The sequence below is a fragment of the Lacerta agilis genome, chromosome 4, assembly GCF_009819535.1.
Source record: "Lacerta agilis isolate rLacAgi1 chromosome 4, rLacAgi1.pri, whole genome shotgun sequence".
Lineage (NCBI taxonomy): Eukaryota > Metazoa > Chordata > Lepidosauria > Squamata > Lacertidae > Lacerta > Lacerta agilis.
The window spans coordinates 65,943,338-65,964,941 of NC_046315.1; the positions used below are offsets into that span (position 1 = coordinate 65,943,338).

Below are 21,604 nucleotides of genomic sequence, written 5' to 3' on the forward strand. Positions count from 1 at the left end.
AGGTTTGCCTTTCTTTCATAGAACACCTATGTTTGGTGGTGGTGGTGGTTGTTGTTCTTAACACAATAGCTCTTCTTCGACAGCATGTCCTCTTTCTCTGTCCTTTATCCAAGAATTCCGACACGTGTGTATGTGTAATGAGACATCATTAGAATGGTTAACGTGAATGGGAAAATTGTAACTACAGTCCAAGTGAGTTTCTACCATGGCAGAAATAGCTGGGAGAGAGCAAGAAAGAGGAAAATTCAAATCATCATTTTCTAGGAAGGCATGTTAGGCCATTCAGGACAATGAGGTGGTAGAGTCCTGGTGGTAGAAGGTGACATTTTTAAATTCTCACTTGTGTAAATATATACCTGCAAGTAGAAAACTAGCACATTTGGGGAAAATGATCAGCTCAAGGTTGTGTTACAAATTCCAACTCTATAATTCTACGATTCTATGATTTCTACTTTCAGGAAGCTTTTTATGTAAGGGTTATTAAAAAGTAGGGATACACAACCATCCACCCACTGATCTCAAAAGGTTTAGTTAGCACTATATGCAAGATCTCACAGAAATATTGAAAATAAATTTCCTTTTGTCTCCCCAAATATCGTTTTGGGGCTAGGAATGGGGAAAACAAAAGTGGCAATCCATTCTGTTGCAACATATTTTCCTAATTTTGTGTTGTTGTTGTTTTGCTTTTCCTTAGTAGAGCATTCAAAAACAGCTGTTTTCTACTGCAGCCTCAAATGGTACATTCTACTAGAGGACCTTTTTCTATCACCTTATTTTGCTGAGGTGGGACGCGGGTGGTGCTGTGGGTTAAACCACAGAGCCTAGGGCTTGCTGATCAGAAGGTCAGTGGTTAGAATCCCCATGACAGGGTGAGCTCCCGTTGCTCAGTCCCAGCTCCTGCCCACCTAGCAGTTCGAAAACACACCAAAGTGCAAGTAGATAAACAGGTACTGCTCTGGCGGGAAGGCAAACGGCGTTTCCGTGTGCTGCTCTGGTTCGCCAGAAGCGGCTTAGTCATGCTGGCCACATGACCCGGAAGCTGTATGCCGGCTCCCTCGGCCAGTAACATGAGATGAGCGCCGCAACCCCAGAGTCTGACACGACTGGACCTAATGGTCAGGTGTCCCTTTAGCTTTTGCTGAGTATGCAGGTGGCTATCCCATCTTTATACACCAAATATGTCAATTTCAGATCCTCCAAGCATCCATATTTTCCAGGGACAGCCCTGGATTTTCAGAAGCCATCCCCATTATGATTTGATCCCGGAATGTCCTGTTTTTCCTTAGAACTTGCCTACTTTCATGGGAGAAATGTTGGAAGATACGCAATTTTGTTATATTTGTAATGGGAGATTCAGCACAACCCAACATTGCTCTGTTCCTTGGAATAGCGGGAGTTTTACAGGTTGATCACAGATGCCTAGTTTGTTTGCCAACAACAGTTCCTTAACTTTTCTCTTTGATATTGAGATTTGGCAAGAAGAACCAGAAGGAAATAATTCAATTCTATATATAAGATCTCAGGGTGAAGGGGAGATCATCTGCTCTGATTTGTGAGAAGCATATGATTATACACACACACACACACACACACACAGCAATAAAATATCCTGCTGTTTGTTACTATTTTTGTTTTGGAACTTAGCTGTGTCTCCCATATATATCTGAATAAAGGACACCCTAAAATTGTCTTCATTCTTCAAACCATTATTGTGCTTGGGTTTGTGATGAAGTTGATTTTGTTTTGACATTAAGAAAAATGATACAAAGCAATGTTAATTTCTGAAAGAAGAAAAGCCTCACAGCTCCTTCCCCCTTGACTAATCAAAGGTGTGTGTTTTATTTTCTGGGCAGTTCTCTTTCTAGCATTGCTTGATTTGATTTCTTCTATTTATATGCCGCTTTTCATTCAAATGAATCCCAAAGTGACTTGCAAACAATAAATAACAATAACAGAACATCACAAATTACAGCATAAGTCATGTGAAATAATTAACAAACCATAAATAAAACAATTACAATCTATAACACAACTATTATGCTAAAATAAGCTAAAAATCACAATTACAGTAGAATTACAGTAAAACACAATTAACAAATCAGTATGGCATTTTATAATCTGCAAAACAATATGAACAACAGAATAGCAACTAAAAAAATAAGCTGAGCACTATTAACCCCGTGACTCATAATCTTGCAGTCTGTTCAGTTCATTAAAATACACATAATGCACGTTGTTAAGCCAGTTTAGCCAGATGTTGTGCCAGCTGAGGTCCCTGAAGAGTGAGTGGGCAATGGTGTAGACAGTGGGGCAGAGGGACGTGGGTGGCGCTGTGGTCTAAACCACCGAGCCTCTTGGGTTTGCCGATTAGAAGGTTGGCAGTTCGAATCCCTGCAACGGGGTGAGCTCCCGTTGTTCTGTCTCAGCTCCTGCCAACCTAGCAGTTTGAAAGCACGTCAATGCAAGTAAAGAGGTACCGCTGCGGCGGTAAAGTAAACGGTGTTTCCGTGTGCTCTGGTTTCCATCACAGTGTCCCGTTGCGCCAGAAGTGGTTTAGTCCTGCTGGCCACATGACCCGGAAACCTGTCTGTGGACAAACGCCGGCCCCCTTGGCCTGAAAGCGAGATGAGAGCCGCAACCCCATAGTTGCCTTTGACTGGACTTAACTGTCCAGGGGTCCTTTACCTTTACCTTTACCATTTTACGTTAGACCGTGGGGCTCTCGTATTACCTTACCTTGCCAACGGTAAGGTGGGTGTGGAATCCTGGTAGCAGAAAGATTGTTTCTCTTGCTGCATTTCAAGTAAAATTTGACCACCGCTTTACATATATAGCCAGTGCACCAATGAGGCAACGTGAAGCCTTGGGCCGCATGTTCCACCGGGTCAGGATATCCCAAATCCCTCTCCTGCTGCATTTCTTCTTTTCTTCCAGCTGCTGCCCCTTTCTAGCCTTGGTGGCGCAGTGGCTTCCAGTTCAGCTTTGTGAAAGTTGAAGACACAGCCAAAAGCTGCAGCCGGGGAGAGCAGCAACAATGCATCATGGAATGCCCCCTTTTTTGCAAAACTCTCAGGAAAAATGGGGTGTTCCTGGAGAGCTGCTACATTGCTTCTAGTCTTCTCCCACGCCTCCGGGATGTGGGCACAGACCAAAAGGTATCAAGCCAGCCCTGTTTCCGCATCAGCACAAGTTGATGTGTATCAGAGTCATCTGCTATACGTCCATACGAACAGGTAGTGACTATGAGGCAATGTCTTCACCTGAGAGAATTGCCTGATTGGTTTCCCCACACTGTCTCCAACTGTGGAAATCTGGAAGCAAAGGAAAGCTGCTCAAATGTACACACTTAGGATTGAATAAGGATATCATGCTCAAGTTGGGTCGAAGCTAGCTTGCGTAAAACTGCATCATTACACAGTAATTATACAGGATAGCTCTGAATTATGGATAACGTCACATGTGCATGTATTCAAAAACGAGCAGTGGGAGCACACGAACAGTAAGCAGAACAGTAAACAACTTCTGTTTAAGGCTATTTTAAAGGACATTTCTATTTTATAATTCCCATTTCATTTTTCTGTCTTTGGGGGCTTTTTGATTATGTGTGTGTGAGAGAGAGAGTGAGAAAGAGAACTACATGTGTTCCTAGTTTCAAATATTATGCAGAGATAACTGTTATATATGCTTCTGATTCAGTTAATGTAAGGTTGCATGTCAAATGCCTAAATGTAATAAATTAATAATAAATAAGGTGGTGATACTGCTCTACAGGATGTGAAAGTATTTCAGACTTTGGAGATATTTCTACCAATGTATTGCATGTATGACACTCAGGTTTCTACAGGGTTCTTACTCCCATCAGGGTGCTAGGCTGAACCCACCTTGCATTGTGTCTTTCTTTGTATTGCCACTACCAAAATTAGTGGGTGTTTGGAGGCTAGAGCAGGCCCTCTACCTAATTTGTTGCTTAGTGCATCAAATATTGGTGGAATGAAGGAAAATATTTTTAGATGTGCATGTATTAATGGCACCAAGTAGATAGATATTTTATTTACGACCATAGGTCCACAATATAAAGCTATATACAAAACAATATACATCAACACTAAGTGAAACAGAGTAAAATGAAACGAAACGAAGCAAAAAATATGTAGATAAAATAACTAAAATAATTCAATACATATATACAATTATAACTTATATAAATTCCTTAGCTAAAATAAATGCGACAGTACATTTAATTCAGGAGATCTCTACTATAAATCAGGTAGTAAGTTAATGGCATCAAAGTAAGTACGATCTTTTAAAAAACACAAAAATTAAGAAATTCTGCTGTCGGTTGTTGGGAACTATTGGGTAGAAAATGCATAGAGTGGAATGGAAAACATTTCAGATCTCGCTGCCATGAATGTTTACTGAATCTTTGCTATTGAACTCAGATGGCTCAGGAATAAGCCCTTTTTGCAGTATAATGTACCGGGGGTGGGGTGAGCGCTGCCATTATGGTAAACAATGCTGCAATTGTTATACTATTTCCCATCATGAAAAGCGGAGGAGCTAAAATGTCATACTCCCCACCCTCCGGGCTAGCTTTGAATGCCTAGAATGGATATAAAAACCCTTTCATTTATTTTATTTTTTATTTGGCAACCTGCAAGCTGTCGCAGCATATGTATTTGCTGGCAAAGGCAAGTTTTGCTCGGTGTAGCGAGGTAAAACATGAGCCTTTCATGTTTGCAGACTTGGCAGGGGATGAACAACTGGAGCTTGTCTACTTGTTTCAGATCAGCGGCTGGCGTATAATAGGTGACTTCACAAAAGCACCTTTGCAGTTTGGCAGCCTGGTGTGTCCTGCGTTTAAATGGGTGAACTGCTCATTGGCTTGTGGAAAGCTTTCTTGCTGGTCTGTTTCAGTCCAGGGGTATTTTCACATCTCTCAAAATGCAGCTTAAGATTGCCTCACTCCTGGCATTGTGGTGAATGGTGCTGGACTGGTGGTCTTAAGTAATATACATGCAGTTGAGTGGAGGACAAGTGTGTAAAACCCGACTTTCCCAAAGCAAAATATGTCTACCCATCTCCCAAGAACAAGAACAATTTCCTGCTTAGGTGCACCCCAAATTCAGTCTCAGCACTTGCCACTTGATAAATTTGAGATTGAATTTGGCATGTATTTCATAGAATCATAGAGTTGGAAGGGACTGTGATGATCTAGTCCAGCCCCCTGCAATGCAGGAATCCTTTGTTCAGTGCGGGGCTCGAACTCACAACCCATACATTAACAGTCTCATGCCAACCTCAGGGTAATTGGTATAATTCAGAGCCACTTTATACAATATGAGCCAAGGACACTAATCTGTGTACATGCTGCAAGTGGTGATTTATGCATTAGTAACCTCAAGCCTTGATTTTTGCAATGTGTTCTACATGGGCTTGCCCTGGTCTGGAGGCGCCAGTTGATGCAAAACTCTGTGCCTAGATTGTTGATATGGACAGACTATTGACAGTGCTCAAAATTTGCACTGTTTGCCCATACATTACTGGGCCAGCTCCAAAGTTTTGCATTAATTTACAAGGCTGTTAACAACTTGGGTCTAGGATACCTCAGGGACTAATATCCCTGCTTGATCACTGATGTCTTTGGGGAGTCACTGTTCAGTATTATTGGCTCATTTTTGTTGGTATATATAGTCAGCATTAGCACATTTTTATCAATTATTGGAAGACACTGTACAGTACTGTAGAAGCCTTATGGGATCTTATTTAAAGAAACATCAGGGCACTCTACACTATCTTCCTGAATGCTCAGGCAATGCAATAAATGAATTAACATTCAGGAAAAACATTATTATAGGGATAGAAAGAAAGAATAGTATTCTGTTTTAATGTCTTCAGATTTGTCAGTCTGTAGATTGGGTGAATCTTGTTATTATGTTAAAGGAATCTGATTTGTTTTGCCAGAAACACAATGGATTTCTGCTTTTCCCATCAGGAAATACTGCAGACCAAATCTTGATAATAAATCACATGCAAAATAGCCATTAACATTAAAGTGTTAAGACTCAGAGAACATATTACATCAATAGCAGTTCATCCTCTAAACTTACTTTCAAGCTTTCTGGGCTTGGTACCCTGCTAATATGAGATTTCTGGGAATATATAATGTTTTCCAAAGAAATAATTAGCCAATCATTGCAGACATGAGAAGTTTTAATACAGATTTGAGTGTCAAAGTGAGTTAGGAATCTTGTTTTTAATGAGTAAATGTTTGCAGCTTGATAAATATAATCAGTTACATATATTTACCTTATCCCTTTGCTTTGAATTAACCTCTTCCATGACTGTTATCACTTTGGTATCTCAGCCTCACATTGTAGAGTACTCCTCCGTGTTCAGGTGAGATAGCAGTTAACAGGGTGACCCTGTGTATTTCTATTCTAAAATAAGTACAATTTGCCATAGACCTCCTATTATCAGTTCCTCTTGTCCCTTGCTTTACTGAATCACAACCAATGGCTTAAATGTATCTTACGACCTCATACTTGTTTTTCATGGCAAGACTTAGCCCTGAAATATAATAAAAAGCTGAGCATACACACATATATATGGTGGGCCAAATTCAAGTAGGCTCTTGAGCCCTGAGATCTCTTGTGCTTCAGGCTTGCCAGTCTATCTCCGAAGGCTGATGTTGAAGTCTTGATGAAATAAAGAGATAAAACAGTACACAAGCTCAAATAAGCCCATTTAGTTCTTCTCTCGTACAAACATTGTCCATGGCATGTGTGTCAAGAGCTCCATGGAAGTACATATGATTCACAATTATCCTGTTAGATTGACTGAAGCATAAAGAGGTCACTTCACTTGCAAAGGGACTGGGGGATTCTGTGGTTTAATTTTGCCAAGCAGCTACGCTGAATGACCTTTATATTTTACATAGAAGTTAGTTACTCATTATAGAAGTTAAGTGCTGAGATAATTAGCAATATATGCAGACAGAAAAAATGTGTTTGAAAGGCACATATGTACTAGTTCACATGCCATATCCATTTAACTTTGTAGTGGTATAATTATTATTCTCTGTAGGGTACAACTAATTTAACACATAATTATGTAAAATAAATTAAATGCTTTGTATCCAGGCTTTGCAGTCAAAACTTTTCCTTGCCTCGAGCTCAGCTGGTTGTAATCTGTGGAACTGAGATTGCTAGAACCTTGCTTCTGCTGAAGTGGTTCAATGTAAGATTGGCTATATGTTTTACCAAGGGAGAATTTCTCACCATTGCCTTTTGTTTTCATTCTGCAGTACAATTGGATCAAGACTATAGACACAACCATGTGACTTTGGGTTCATAATCTTAACAAACAGTCACTACATCCATGTGGAGAACTGTCTATCTGCAGGGGTCTGTAAAGCTGAATTTATTGCTACCCTCATAATACCATTCTGTAGGTATGGTAAGATCTACAGGTGAACAGCTCCTGTGGTGGATGCAGTGGCTTCTGGGCAGCAATGTGTTATCTGAAATGACACTCTCCCACCTTAAGGAGCAGAGTTAAATACGACTGGCCAGCCCAGTCTGTCACTAAGCCACCTCATCTCCTGCTCAGTGTTCTTCATCTTCCCCTTGAGAGTAGAGAGATTTGGGTATTTTTGCCCATAAAGGCTAGTTTGCATATGCTTATAATTAGACTGTGTATAATTTCAGTGCATCTGTTTGCATTTACTGTAGTGGTTTAGCCTGAAGTGTTGGGAGATGAGAAGAAGCAGTTGCTGCTCATCTCTGAGAAGCTACAATTACAGCAAGTTAATGTCAAAATGTGGCCACTTAGCTATGCTGCTTGTGGTGGGTTGCTTCCTCTCATTCTCCTAGTCTGGAATGCTGTTATCTTAGATATTGTATTTGCAATACTGTCTTGTGAAACTTACATCATAGTCTCAAAGTGTCGTTTGCTGCAGCATTGCAGAAGTTCAGAACACATGTCGACCAAGACATGATTAACTTCTGTGGCGGAAATGTCATAGAACCACTTCGCTTTGGACAAAATACATACTGGCCTAGTTCAGATGAAACACTAAACAATAGTTGGATGTGTTGAAAATGAGCCACAGTGAACCTCAGGTTCCTGTCCTTTGACATGTTCATGAGTAGGAGTTTGGAAACTCCATTTTCATTTTAAATGAACTGCAAGTTTAGCATAGGGTGAGCCCTAAATTGTGGCTAATCTTTAACTGTGCTAAATGGAAACAAGTTGGATTCACAAATCACAGCTTGAAGTTGGCATGTTTCCTCTAACCATAGTAAAGAATAACTACAGTTTGTTAGGTTCTGATGACCCAGCAAACTGTGAATAATGTAAAACACAAGCAAATTTCTGAATTCCTATTTGCAACTCTGCTTGAAAAAGGAGGGAGCAACCCAAGAATTGCTATATGTCATTTTCACAATGCTAAACTATGGTTTAGGCATGACATCTGAACCAACCCACTGATTTGAATCCAGATTGGAATAAAATTGTTTAGGCAACATGGATATGAGAGCTAGCCACAACAAGATCCTTAACACATTGTGGATTTAATGTAATTTGACAGGACAAGGTTTGATCTATATTTTGTTAAGTACAATATATGTAGCCTTTGTTATCCTGGAAATATGCTAATAGGCATCACTTAGGTTCAATTTGAAATCAGTGGGTCTTACTTTTAGTACCGTAATGTATTTACAACAGGAATATAATTTCAGAGACAGGCTCATGCTGATACTCTGAAGTAATAGTTAGGTTCATGTTAACATTCTGAAAGAAACACAATTTTTTTGCATATAATTTTCTATAATCTATCTTGCCTAACTACAAGACACTTTACACATTACATAGAATGAAGTGCAACACTGAGGTGGTAAATTATGCAGTGAAAACTCTTTTCACTTCAGGCTGCAGAAGGCAGATTATATTTTTGAATGCTCATCCATTTGTACAAGAAAGCTCCCTTTGTTTTCTCAAGACAGATTTTGCACAGCACTCCCTCTGATGTGATAGCTTTCTACTGCAGAGTATGTTTACTCTGAAACAACCCCCCACTTTACTCTTCTGCCTCATTCTGTGTAATGTATAAAGGTAAAGGGACCCCTGACCATTAGGTCCAGTCATGTCTGACTCTGGGGTTGCACCACTCATCTCGCATTACTGGCCGAGGGAGCCAGCGTACAGCTTCTGGGTCATGTGGCCAGCATGACAAAGCCACTTCTGGTGAACCAGAGCAGCGCACGGAAACGCCGTTTACCTTCCCGCCAGAGCGGTACCTATTTATCTACTTGCACTTTGACGTGCTTTCGAACTGCTAGGTGGGCAGGAGCTGGGACGAGCAACGGGAGCTCACCCCGTGGCAGGGATTCGAACCGCCGACCTTCTGATCAGCAAGTCCTAGGCTCTATGGTTTAACCCACAGCGCCACCCACGTCACTTCCCCTCCACCAACCAATTTTAACCAATGCCTAACCACAACCTTGCAAGTTGTGACTAATTGCTACGCAGTAGGCAAAAACCAAATGGCACCAGCCAATCAGCAAAATGGAAAAATGGAAAAATTCCTACCAGGCCCATGCCCCCAAAGCAGACAACCCCATGACAGGCATAGCAAGCTCAACGCAGAAGCCTAAATTATAGGGAGGGAGGGCGAGTGATCCGATGTACGCAGCGAAGAGGGGCTCAGGATGTGTGCCAGAAACATATATAGTCTCTGGGCTGTCCATCAAAATTTGCAACATTAAATTCTCCCCAACGACCCACAGAACCCAATCACAGTCCTTGGCCATCTAAACGATCCCACCCAGCAACAGAGGGGTGTCTTGTTGGCCCCCACCGCAACAACTCCATTCCCCCTGAAGTGCCCCCTCCACTGTGGTAAAGGCTGTCTTTTTGGCTGGCAGAGAGGGGCCTACATGCTGTCCTAACCACCCAGTCATCAACATGGCGTGGGGAGGGGTGGGAAGAGCTAGTTTGGCAACAGGCACAAATGGCAAAATTGGATGTGTACAGTCTTATCAAACTTGGAACCAGCTTCAAGACTACCAGCAAGTCAGGCTACACGGCATTAGTGTCTCTTGTAATCTTTTCCCATTTCCTTTGTGACTACTACAACCTGTAAAACATTAATTAAAGGTATACTTATTTTCACCCTTCTTTAAACCCTATAAACCTTTCTTCAACTATTTAATGCTTTCACACACACACAAAAAAAATGGGGCAAATGGTAAACTAGTCATTTTGTAGTAGTCAAAGCTGCAGTGATTCCCCCCCCCCATTAGAATACGTTGCTAGGGGTTAAAATATATGATGCCTGTAAAACATGTATCTGTGATAAATAAGTAAATAAATTCATAGGAAGTCTCAGGGGCACAGTTTTGATCTTCTTGAGAGATCTGCCTCTAACTACTTCCCAATGATGACAAATCTGCTCTAGGTCAAAGACCTTAGATGTTTTGTGATAGAACAGGAGCAAAGAAGCATGCGCTAGTAGCTGAAAAGTGAACAAATGCAGCATTGCTCTTTGATTTTCAGTGTCAGAGTTCAAAGGAAGAAAGGAAAGGAAAACAACCCATATGCTTTTCTCAAAGTGTGTAGAAGATTTGTTATTCTTGCTTAATAGTTTTAATGTTGACACTGTTTCCTCAACTTAAGAATGCTGATGATTGGTAGCTGGATATTGCAAATCATACATGGCAGCTGTCAATACTTCAGTTGCTTTCTAAGAGTCATCTAACCATAATAAATCAAACTTGCACATTTTCTAAAAATTGAACCTAATAATACTGAAGTTGCATGGTCTCATTCCAGAAGGGTAATGTGGCATGTCACATGCTCAATCCATTTATGTTATCTTAGCATCAGTTTTAGACTTTGCTTCTTTCTTTCTTTCCATGTTCATAAGCATTATGTTGTTTAAACACTTCAAAAATACTATTTAGACGCTAATATAAATAATAGCACAGCACTGATTTAATAATGAGACCATGCAACTCCAATGAGTAGGTCATATCTTAAAGACAATACCAGGACCTACATATTCCAGTCATTCAGTCTTAAAAATAGTACCGTACTCTGTGCCAAGCTATTAAAATTCCAAATCTGATTTTAGTCTTATGCAACTGAACCAGATGTTGCATACACAACTGTCCACTGTTAGACATCTAACATTTGAACTATTTGTCCACAGTGCACATCTGCTGCACTTGATTAGACAATCCTATAAGCTTGTTTCATGCTGTCAGCTTCTTGTGGGCTGCTGATGGCCAAACATTTAGTTACATCTATGAGTCCTGAAACCTGAACAAGTGAATATAAGAAGCATTTGGCATTGTTAATGATTATGTACTGGTTATAAAGCAGACCATCTCATCAGAATAGTGATGGAGAACACAGTGTCCTTAAATTGCAAGGGCAACAAGAACTGGATAATATTCTTGCTTTTCTATAGAGCTGATCTAAATAAAAATAAATTATTCCTTCAGCTTCAGAGGCTTTCAATCAAATGTCTGTATGGTTTTGGATAAAATTTGTTTGTTTGTCTTTTGGGGAGAGACTCCCCAGATACAAATAACCACCTCTTTTTAACCAGCCTTTTTTGTATCACCTCCCTAGTTTTGTATTCACATACACCAATATATATTACAGTCTCTATCTCCTTTGCATGCAAACTGCGTTTTATAACAAAGGGAAATGCTGTGTTCTCAGTGTTGTAGGGATGGGGAACTGTGGTCCTCCAGATGTTTGTTTATTTTCTTTCTTTTATATCCCATTTTTCTTCCATCACGGAACCTAAGAAAATGCAGGTGTTGTTCCAGGTGGTCAGCCACCTGTGAAGCAGGTTCTTGGTCATGCCAGCAGGTGCTGATGGATGTTGGAGCCCAACAACATCTTGAGATTCCCTATTCCTAATATAGAGAACTACTACATTTCTTCCAAACCATTTGAACATTTTTATTCATTGCACAATGCAGTTTACCGGTATTTGCCTAATTGGTATCTGGTTTTGAATGAAGGAATCTAACCAATTCATACACAACTAATTCCTAAATCTTAACTGATTATTGGTAAGAATCATGTACACCAAAGTCAACAAATAAATTGGGATCTGGTGGTAGATCTCTGGGTGCTTTGAATTGGAACCACATGGATTTCTGAGTCCTAATTGTTTATCTGTGTCAACAGCAAAAAATGACCCCCAGACTACATCACTGAAAAGGAGAAAGCAGGGCATGTGGGGAAAGGTAACCAAGACTGGCTTTTGTGTGAAAGGAATGCATGCCCCATTCAGTTCTGATATTGAAAGCTAATTCCTGGGTTTAGAATTCTTTAATTCTTTTGCACTATGCTCCAGTTTGCAGATTGTGCGCCTCTAGTACAAAGCAAAATAGATCTCACAGGTCTGAAGTCCCTGTTCCGTTTCCCAAAGAACATAAGGTCTTTATTTTGTAAAAATGTGCTGAAAGCTCCATAGTGTGGTCACTGGAACCTGTAGCACTGGATCAGAACCCAGTACTACCACTACTCATTCTGTATTTGTAGTGTGGTTATAATACATAAAAAGTCACCTGAAGAGATTTTTTTTAATGTACTAATTTTTTTTGTTTTTTAAATAGCTTCTGGCTGGTTTGTTTATCTGTGTCAACAGCAAAAAATGACCCCCTTTTCCTTCCCTGCAAAACCACAGTACATTCCAGTATATGTGTATGTGGATATATATTTCTTTTAGAAACACAATTAAATACAAAAAAAACACTAAAAAGGGAAATAATAAATATTGGAGCACATGCACAGCTGTCTTGCAGAATTCACTGGAGTATATACTACTTAGGCTTTCCTGGCTGCTCTTCATGCTTGTCACAATATTATATTATTTGATTTGTGTACGGCCCAAGGGGAATGAGGGAAGTTGGTGTATTTTAATCGCAAGCATGTAATATTATGTATAAGAGTGACTTAAGAGCAAGTTTTCTCCCATTTTTGTCATAAAATAAATGAAGTCGGGTAGACAGATGGTTTTATATACCAGCTTTCCGAAGGTACTGCAGAAATGCAGTGGCTCTGAAAACAATATTTTACCTGCTTCTGTAAAAGCCCCTTTTCCATTAGTGATGTGTGAAGTTTAGAGGTTCAGATACAAATACAAGTCACTTGTTTAAATACCCCAGTTTCTAATTCTAGCTATAATGAGAGGCACACAAAAAGAAAAGTAAAAGATTAAGGTATTCCTGATCACTTGGTATGAAGGAACCAGATGATAATTGTGCCTTAGTGCTGTTTGAAAATCTTCTGAAGTAACTGCGTCTCCAGAACGCCACACGCTTAAGAATTCATGGTTTTATCACTGTACAGCTGGATTTCTAAGACACTCTGCAGGTGAAACTTCCCTCAGGACTAATGTTGAGGGCTGAAGCTTGTAGAAAGTGCGATGGGTCATTTGCTGGGAGGTATTTTTCCTCCGACGCCACCTCAACCATGAACATATTGCACATGTATTGAGTGAATTACACTCACTGCCTTTTTAGCTATCAGAAGCAATCTTAAGTTTTTAGTAGTAGCCTGTGAGGGCATGAAAGGCTTGTGTGGCCACTTACGCACAGGAGATGTATCACCAAAAAAGAGAGAGCCAGTATTTGTGTAAAATATGCATATGCTAATTTATATATATATATTTACAAATGATTACAATACTGTATGTCTCACCATTGTGTGGAAGGCTTTAAACAAGTTAGCATGTACTTGCTCAGTTTGCTAACTGCTGGTGGGCAGTTATTCATCTTTGAACCAAACTGGACACCCCTTCGTCACCCCAGACTTATTCAAATAGAGAATTCTCACCTGCAAAACAGGACACATATGGACATGTGGGGCCCAGGTACTTGGATAGGTATCTTTCATCTCCCCCACGACAAATAAGTTAGGTAGCACTTCTCTTTGTTAGAACCCCAATTCAGGAAATAGATAATTTTTGTACATATTCTCAAATGCAAACATTGCATTAGCCTTTGGACAAAGTTGACATTTCTTCAGAATTATTCTGCTTGTCCTTCATTTGCTGGTGGTGACAAATTACCCCCTATAAATAGATGGCTATTCATATATATTTATACATCTTTGTTTATATGAAGCATTATATGAAAACACTAAAGAATGAATCACTGGAGGTTATGCAGGATTATTGAGGGTCTTTACTACCGGGGTGGTGGTGGAAATAGAGGGGTCTTAACTACCTTCCATGCCTCACCATAAAATCTTTCATTAATAAGATTGCAACTGTGCCCTTTCCTCATCATGCTGAAAGATCTCCTTAACAACAGAATGAGTATACATGCACTAAACCTGAGACCACAAGGTGAGGTTCAGATTGTGTTTGCTGAAGGGAAGTAAGTGCATCTTGGGCCTCCTTGGCCAACACATAGAAGATTCTGGGAATGTAAGAACATAGGAAGTCCAATCTAGTCTAGCATTCTGCCCTTACAAAGACCAGCCAGGTGCTTGTAAGGTATGCTTAAACAGAACAAGAATTCAATATCCCTCTGTCCCACACCTGTTTCCCGGCAACTTGTATTCAGAATTATGTGGCCTCTTATACTGGAGGTAATAGCCATCGTATACCCTCCAACATTTATTCGATGAAAACAGGGATGTCCCGTTCCATAAAGATAATTTATTATTTATACCCCACACATCTTATTGGGTTGCCCCAGTATTCTGGGCAGCTTCCAACATATATAAAAACATAATAAAACATTAAACATTAAAAAAAACCTTCCCTATACAGGATTGCCCTCAGATGGCTCAAGGGTTGGATAACTCCATACCCTCCAATATTTCTCCGATGAAAATAGTTTACTAAGGAAACGTGGGACATTCCAGGATCAATTCAAAAACCGGGACGGCTTCTCTAAATCAGGAACGTCCCTGGAAAATAGGGACACTTGGAGGGTCTGCCACTGATACCCTGATCCTGTGTGAATTTGTTTCATTCTCTTTTAAGCCCTCTAGGTTAGTGGCCATCCCCACCTCTTGTAGGAAAGAAATTCCCACATCCCTGACTCTCCCAAGGCATGATGGCAGCCTCTCTAGGGTATTCTGACCTGCTTGGTTTCTGAAGCTTCAGAATGACGGGTCTTTTTCAGGCAACAAATGGGGGCTTTCCTCTTCCTCCTCAGAAGGATCCTGTGTGGAATCCAAGGGTATGTGTCTTTGAATCCAAGGATATGTGCCTTGGGAGCCCAGTTCCTTTCTCCATTCACTGTTTTGGTGGCAATGAGGGAGGCTCAGAGAATCTTAGCTGAATCTTAGGTTTCACTTCTTCCTTTCTGCCCAGCCCCACTTTGGTGAATTAATAACCTCGCTTTACTAAAAGGAAAATTATCCTCAGTGAAATTTTCTGTCCTCTTTATATAGTTAAGTCTTTATACCCCAATCTACAAAAAGGGGTGCTTTCGAGAGTGTGACAAGTCATACCCAAAGGCTACAGCATCGCAGATTGTGCAGTGTCACTGTATATATCATAATCATTCAAATAAGGCTTCTGGAGTTGGACAGCAATTAATTTGTAGTGAAATAGGGGCTTTTTCTATATGTATGTTATCAGGCTTTAAGTGGAACTTCAACACCCTGTTGTCTGTCTGAGCTTAGGAAGATTATAAGGTTGGATCCAGAATTAGTCAAGTTTAGAACAGACCCGTTTATTTAAATCAGTAGGAGTGAATATGTCAATACCAATGGGGTCAGATAGAGGTTGCCTAACAGTGAGATGCATGTCAGATACCTCCGTCCCAATGGAGTGCTTTTGTTCAGGGCACTTGCCAGATACATGAATTGCAATGTTGAGGCAGACAAAATTTTAGGTGCTCTGATGGTTCCTAGATTCTGCTGGTGCTTTTAAGAGTAGTAGAAGAAAATTACTGTGTCAAAATCTGTTTAGCCTTCCAGCATCTTCCTCAAACACCTGTGCCAGTTTAATTGCCCCTGGAATGCCACACTATGGCTTAAACTTTAACGGTATGATTAAATTTTAGCTACCGCATAGGCAATTTGCTCATTACCTAAAAGGCATTAATTATACGTTGCATAAATACTGTAGGCTGGTCTATACAGCTACAGTAATTTTTAGCAATGATTATACTTAAAACTTTTCTCTGTGTGTCTACTGATTTGTGTCATCTTTCACACTTTTCTTCTAGATGCACAACGTATTTGTCTTCTCTGAGTTATGTGGGTATTAACCTGTGTTAGAATCTGACAGTGTAGGGTAGGATAATGAATGTATATTACTTGTTACGGATGAATTAACTGATGGGGGAATTGTATATGTGATTAAGGAGGCAGAGGACCAATGAAACAGGCAAAAAGCCTGAGGACAGTTCAAAATTGCTGTCTGGTTTTTCTCTGTTGAGGTCAAGGATCAGAGAAATAACTGTTTTGTGTAGGGGAAAGACATTAAGCAGAAACAGTCTTTTTTTGATGTAGATAATGTAACTTTAAAGAACTTATAAAGCATGCTGGAAACGTCCAGGAAAAGAATTCTGTGTTCTGCTCACGGCTTAATCTCTTCATCTCCTCTGCTACTCTTGACTTTTACATGTAAGTTTTAATAAGAAAAATCAGAATAGAATATGTATTAATTTAAACACAAAACATTAAATGATAAAAGCATTAAGACTGAAGGTTCTTTTGTATTACATTTTAAATTTAAAAAAAACTAGTCCTGGCCAATCAGTCCACTCCATGGTTTCTTATTGTGTTTTTCCTTTGAACTGCCAAGGCATCTTCTATTATTAGCCATATCAATATCAACAGTGTTATTGTCCCTCAGCATCTCTAATATTAAGCTTTAGGCATTTGAGGCTTGGCCTAAATTGACCCACTGCAAAAGATGCAAATATAGCTGTTCCGTAAAAGAACGACTACAGAGAGAGCCAAAATCCTTCAGAATTATACACCTCCAGGCCCAATTTTCACAAAGTCAAAGGGCTTGATTAAAATATAAATCATAGTTTAAAAAAAACATTTGTTCACCTAGTCACTCTAGTCCTCCTTGGTAAGCCACCCTTATTATCTCTGAAACAGGGCCTAATCTAGCTTCTGTGTCCTATGAATCTCACATATCAAAATAGAAGATGCTGCAACAGAACATTTAAGGGTTAAGGGTTTAAACAAATAATCTATAAATGATGCCCAAAACTATACATATATATACATATATATATATATATACATATACATACATATATATATATATATATATATATATATTGTGGAAGACATCGTTCAAAAATCTAGTGCGGGGTAGCCAATGTGACACCCTCCATATGTGTTTGGATGACAACTCAGTGAACTCCAGCTAGCAGGGTTTCCCAACTTGGATCGCCAGCTGTTTTTGGACTACAGTTCTCATCATCCCTGACCACTGGTCAGGCTAGCTAGGGATGATGGGAGTTGTAGTCCAAAAACAGCTGGAGACCCAAGTCTGGGAAACCCTGGTCTATGGTTAGAGATTATGAGTACTGTACTGTAATACAACAGCATGTAGAGGGTGCACCGTTTTGGCGGTTCTTTATCTAGGTGTTTTACATGAGTATTATGAAGGAGACTTTGATAGTTAAGATGTGAACATTATATCAACTGAAGATAGGAAAGGAAGGAATCTATGGTTGCTGATTTCCATTCTCATCACTCCTAAAATCCTTTTCCTGAAATCTAGCTTGCTATTAACTGTTCCAGAGGTTTAGTATCGTATACCCGGTACTATACGCTATAGCCTCCGAATGGATGTTGGCAGCTGTGAAACAGTGAATGGGATTGTAAGCGTCCACATTGGTCTGCCAGACTGAGAGATGAGGTATTAAATTTAAAAAAATAGTAGAGAAGAAATAGAGGGAAGGTAACCTCTGCATGTTATAATCCCAGTCTCTTCCAGAACTAAAATAAATGCTTTTCTCTCTCCCTAAGGAAATTGTTTCTTCCAAGTAATTCTTTAGGAGTGAGGCAGGGAGCAATGGGATGGACAAGGAATAAGCAATTTCAAAATCTATATGCAAAGAATTCTGAAAATCATACTTTAAGAGGAAAGTAACAACAGAATTAACCATGACTAGGCAGTAACTACAGCTCCATTGCTGATATGGCACACAGTGGACTTGTTTGACACATCAGTGCACAAATAGTTAAATGAAAGCTATTATTTATTTATTTATTTATTTATTTATTTCATATTTGTTTCATAACATAGAGCTTTTTTACAATCAAACAGTATAAGTGGCTTGCAAAAACAAAACCACACATTTACACATCATGATAAATGGACAAGCAAATCATCAGTTAATAAAATATACAGAGTGATTATAAAACACTCTGGACACCTGCTGTGGTGCAGACATCAAATAACTATGCTAACAGATCTATTGGTTTACTTTTAGAAAAAGTATGCCCAACCTTTCCACACTTCATGACCGTATCTTGCTTTCTTCCACGCACACTGCTTCTTTAGAGTCACACCAGTGCAAATAAGCACCTCAATTGCAAGTACTATTTGATATGAGTAAAAAAAAATCCAAAACTTCTATCCCTCAAATGGGAAACAAAAGAAAGTACTAGCAGTGCAATACGCAAAGAGTATACCTAAAATGGAGCAAGTAACAAAAGAATTCTATTCTACAAAAAGGAGTAAATGCTAGCCAAAGAACTAGAGGGACATAAAGGAATAAAAAAAAAAATTCTAGGAAAATAGGCGCTTCGGAGAAAGGAATTCCATTAGTAAAAGAAACAAGATTAAATTACCGGTGATACAGCACTGAACTGAAAGGACACTGAACTCCTTTCAGTAGGGAAAAAACGTTGGACGTGATGAGTATCATCCTTTTTCTTATTAGGAATTTTAAAAGGCCGCCTCCTATAATTTCATTTAACAGGGGAATGCTGCAAAAAGGTGGTCCAGCTGTCATATTAATCCAAATTAAATCTTTTAAAAATTAGTGCCGCTTTATTCATTGTTTTAATTCCATAGATAGATTAATTGTTTTTTATTAGAAAATTTTTAATCTTTTCCGCTAATTGTGTTTGTTTTATTTTACTTTAATTGTGCTTACTTTTCATGAGCCACCCAAAGTCTTGGCTTGGGGGGGGGGGGGAAGGCAAGATATAAAGAAGAGCAACAACTATTGCCCTGGAGTGGATATTTGTTTTCTAGTATCATGTTCTAAGGGGAAGGGGAAATCTGAATCCAACACCCAAGCAATCCAACAGAGCCATTTATTTGCATGTCTGAAAGGAATTGGACTAAGAACACCGAATGAAAGTCAGTGTTGTGTAATGGTTAGATGTCAGACCAGGGAATTGCCAGTAAACTAATCAGTATCTCTCAGCCTAACCTACCTCGCCCTTATTGTGAGGATAAAAAGGGTAGAGGGACTGTGATGTGGGGGGATGGAATTAAATAAAATATTGGGGGTAAGCTCCGCCTTGCATAATCAATCACATGACACAGTGCGCACACACCATTTGACTGGCAATGCCCATCAATTTTGGGAGGGTCCAGCTCTCTCAAATATTTTATTGGGAGGGGGGCAAAGACCCCTCGGCCCCTAGGAGTTGGCTCCTATGCTATGATTTATGAGCATGTAATTCCTTGAAGAGTAGGAGAACTTAAATGTAGAAGCGTAAGAAAACATTTTATGAGATATAACAGGATGCATACCACAAATTGCTATCGGCAGAATCAATATATCGAGGTAAATGGTACCTCTAGTATGATAACATTGAGCAAACATCTGAATTTAATATAATAAGTGAAATAAATTATCAAAAAGCATTTAAAAAAAGTCAAGTGTAAATCAAACATGATTTTTTGTGGTGGGTTGTGTTTTTTTAATTGTGTGGTTTTGGTATTTAATCTAGTTAGTACTTTATATTATCCTCAGTCCTTGGCAGATAAGCAGATATTATGCCTTCCCAGAGAGAAACACAATAAACACATTACGTTTTTAGCAGATTTTCCAGTGAACTGCTTCAAAAATAAAAGTTTTCAAAGGTCTCGACCTCGAGGGCATTTAAAAAATAAACAGGGACGTGGGAAGCTGCCATATCATACCAGGCTAGAATATTTGTCCACCTGGCTCAATATTCTCTGCTCTGACTCCAGGTGGCTCTTTCATCACCTACCATTACCTAGTGTCAGGGTACCTTACAATGGCAAACAGTGACATAACTATTCATGTGCCCAGGTGAAAGCTAATAAGGATCATTGTTTATGTCTACGAATGATTCAAATGTATAGCCCTTTTCAGGGAACATGTGGAGGGAGACTGTTGGGACTGTGCAGACTATTTCTGCTCCTGACCTATACATGCATTCATCTGGGAGTCTGGAAAGACCCTACATACCATCATAGGCCTTGGCTGTCACAAGGTTTGGATCTCATGCAAAGAGCCTGTATCCTGAATATGCCTAAAGGTAAAGGGACCCCTGACAGTTAGGTCCAGTCGCAGACGACTCTGGGGTTGCGCGCTCATCTCGCTCTATAGGCTGAGAGAGCTGCCGTTTGTCCACAGACAGCTTCCGGGTCATGTGGCCAACATGACTGAGCCGCTTCTGGTGAAACCAGAGCAGCACATGGAAACGCCATTTACCTTCCTGCCAGAGCGGTACCTATTTATCTACTTGCACTTTGACGTGCTTTTGAACAGTAGGTGGGCAGGAGCAGGGACCGTGCAACGGGAGCTCACCCTGTCGTGGGGATTCGAACCGCCGACCTTCTGATCAGCAAGCCCTAGGCTCTGTGGTTTAGACCACAGCGCCATCCACATCCCTTGAATATGCCTAAGCTATAGTCAAATTGAAATGCGGAGGTTGGAAGTGGCTACAGCAAACAGAATCCCACTCTCCACTCCATGTATTTATTATCTACAGATTTTTACCATCTGTATTTGACTAATTTGAAGTCAATGGAAGTGTTTTACCTAGTTTTCTGTAACCTAGTTTTACCATGTCTAGTGCCCAGTATTTTACACATTCTTGGCTAAAACTGAATCTACTTATCTGCTACATCCAACAGTGCAACTGTGCCCAACTTTAGACTGATTTACTGTGATCTTGGATGCTTTTCCATGTATGTACTGTATTTAATTACGGTTAAGAATAGTGCAGATAATAAATCGCTCTTCTTTTTCATCTTTTTTTTTAAAAAAACAGCAAAACTTGGAAAGTAATCTCACCAACCTTATCAAGAGAAACACTGAACTGGAAACACTTTTGGCGAAATTAATTCAAACTTGCCAACATGTGGAGGTGAGTATTTGCTTGTGTGCGTGCGTTTTAGTTACGTATGTCATTTATGTGTTGAGGTTCAATGTTAAAATGCTACACAGAATTAGACCTAGTAGAATTTTGGTATTCTAGTTACAGAGCTATCAGGAAAATGCAACATTTCCTGTAACATTTTAGTTTTAAAAGCCCACACAACCATGTTTACATTGGGGGGGGGGGCTTTCATACTTTTCACATGACAAACACAAGTTTGCTACTAAGTGCACCCACCCATATGCTCAAGAAAAGGAACCTGGCAGATTGTACATCC

At 39.7% G+C, this 21,604-nt stretch overlaps 1 protein-coding gene across 6 annotated transcripts in view; it reads left to right on the forward strand.

The window, feature by feature from the left end:
• MID1 (midline 1) overlaps positions 1–21,604 on the forward strand; it is a 196,297-nt gene that overhangs the window by 147,479 nt on the left and 27,214 nt on the right. For all 6 annotated transcript variants that reach the window (XM_033147421.1, XM_033147419.1, XM_033147423.1 and 3 more), the window contains exon 3: positions 21,220–21,315. In XM_033147421.1, the coding sequence (XP_033003312.1) occupies positions 21,220–21,315 (96 nt within the window). The remainder of the gene's footprint in view (positions 1–21,219; positions 21,316–21,604) is intronic.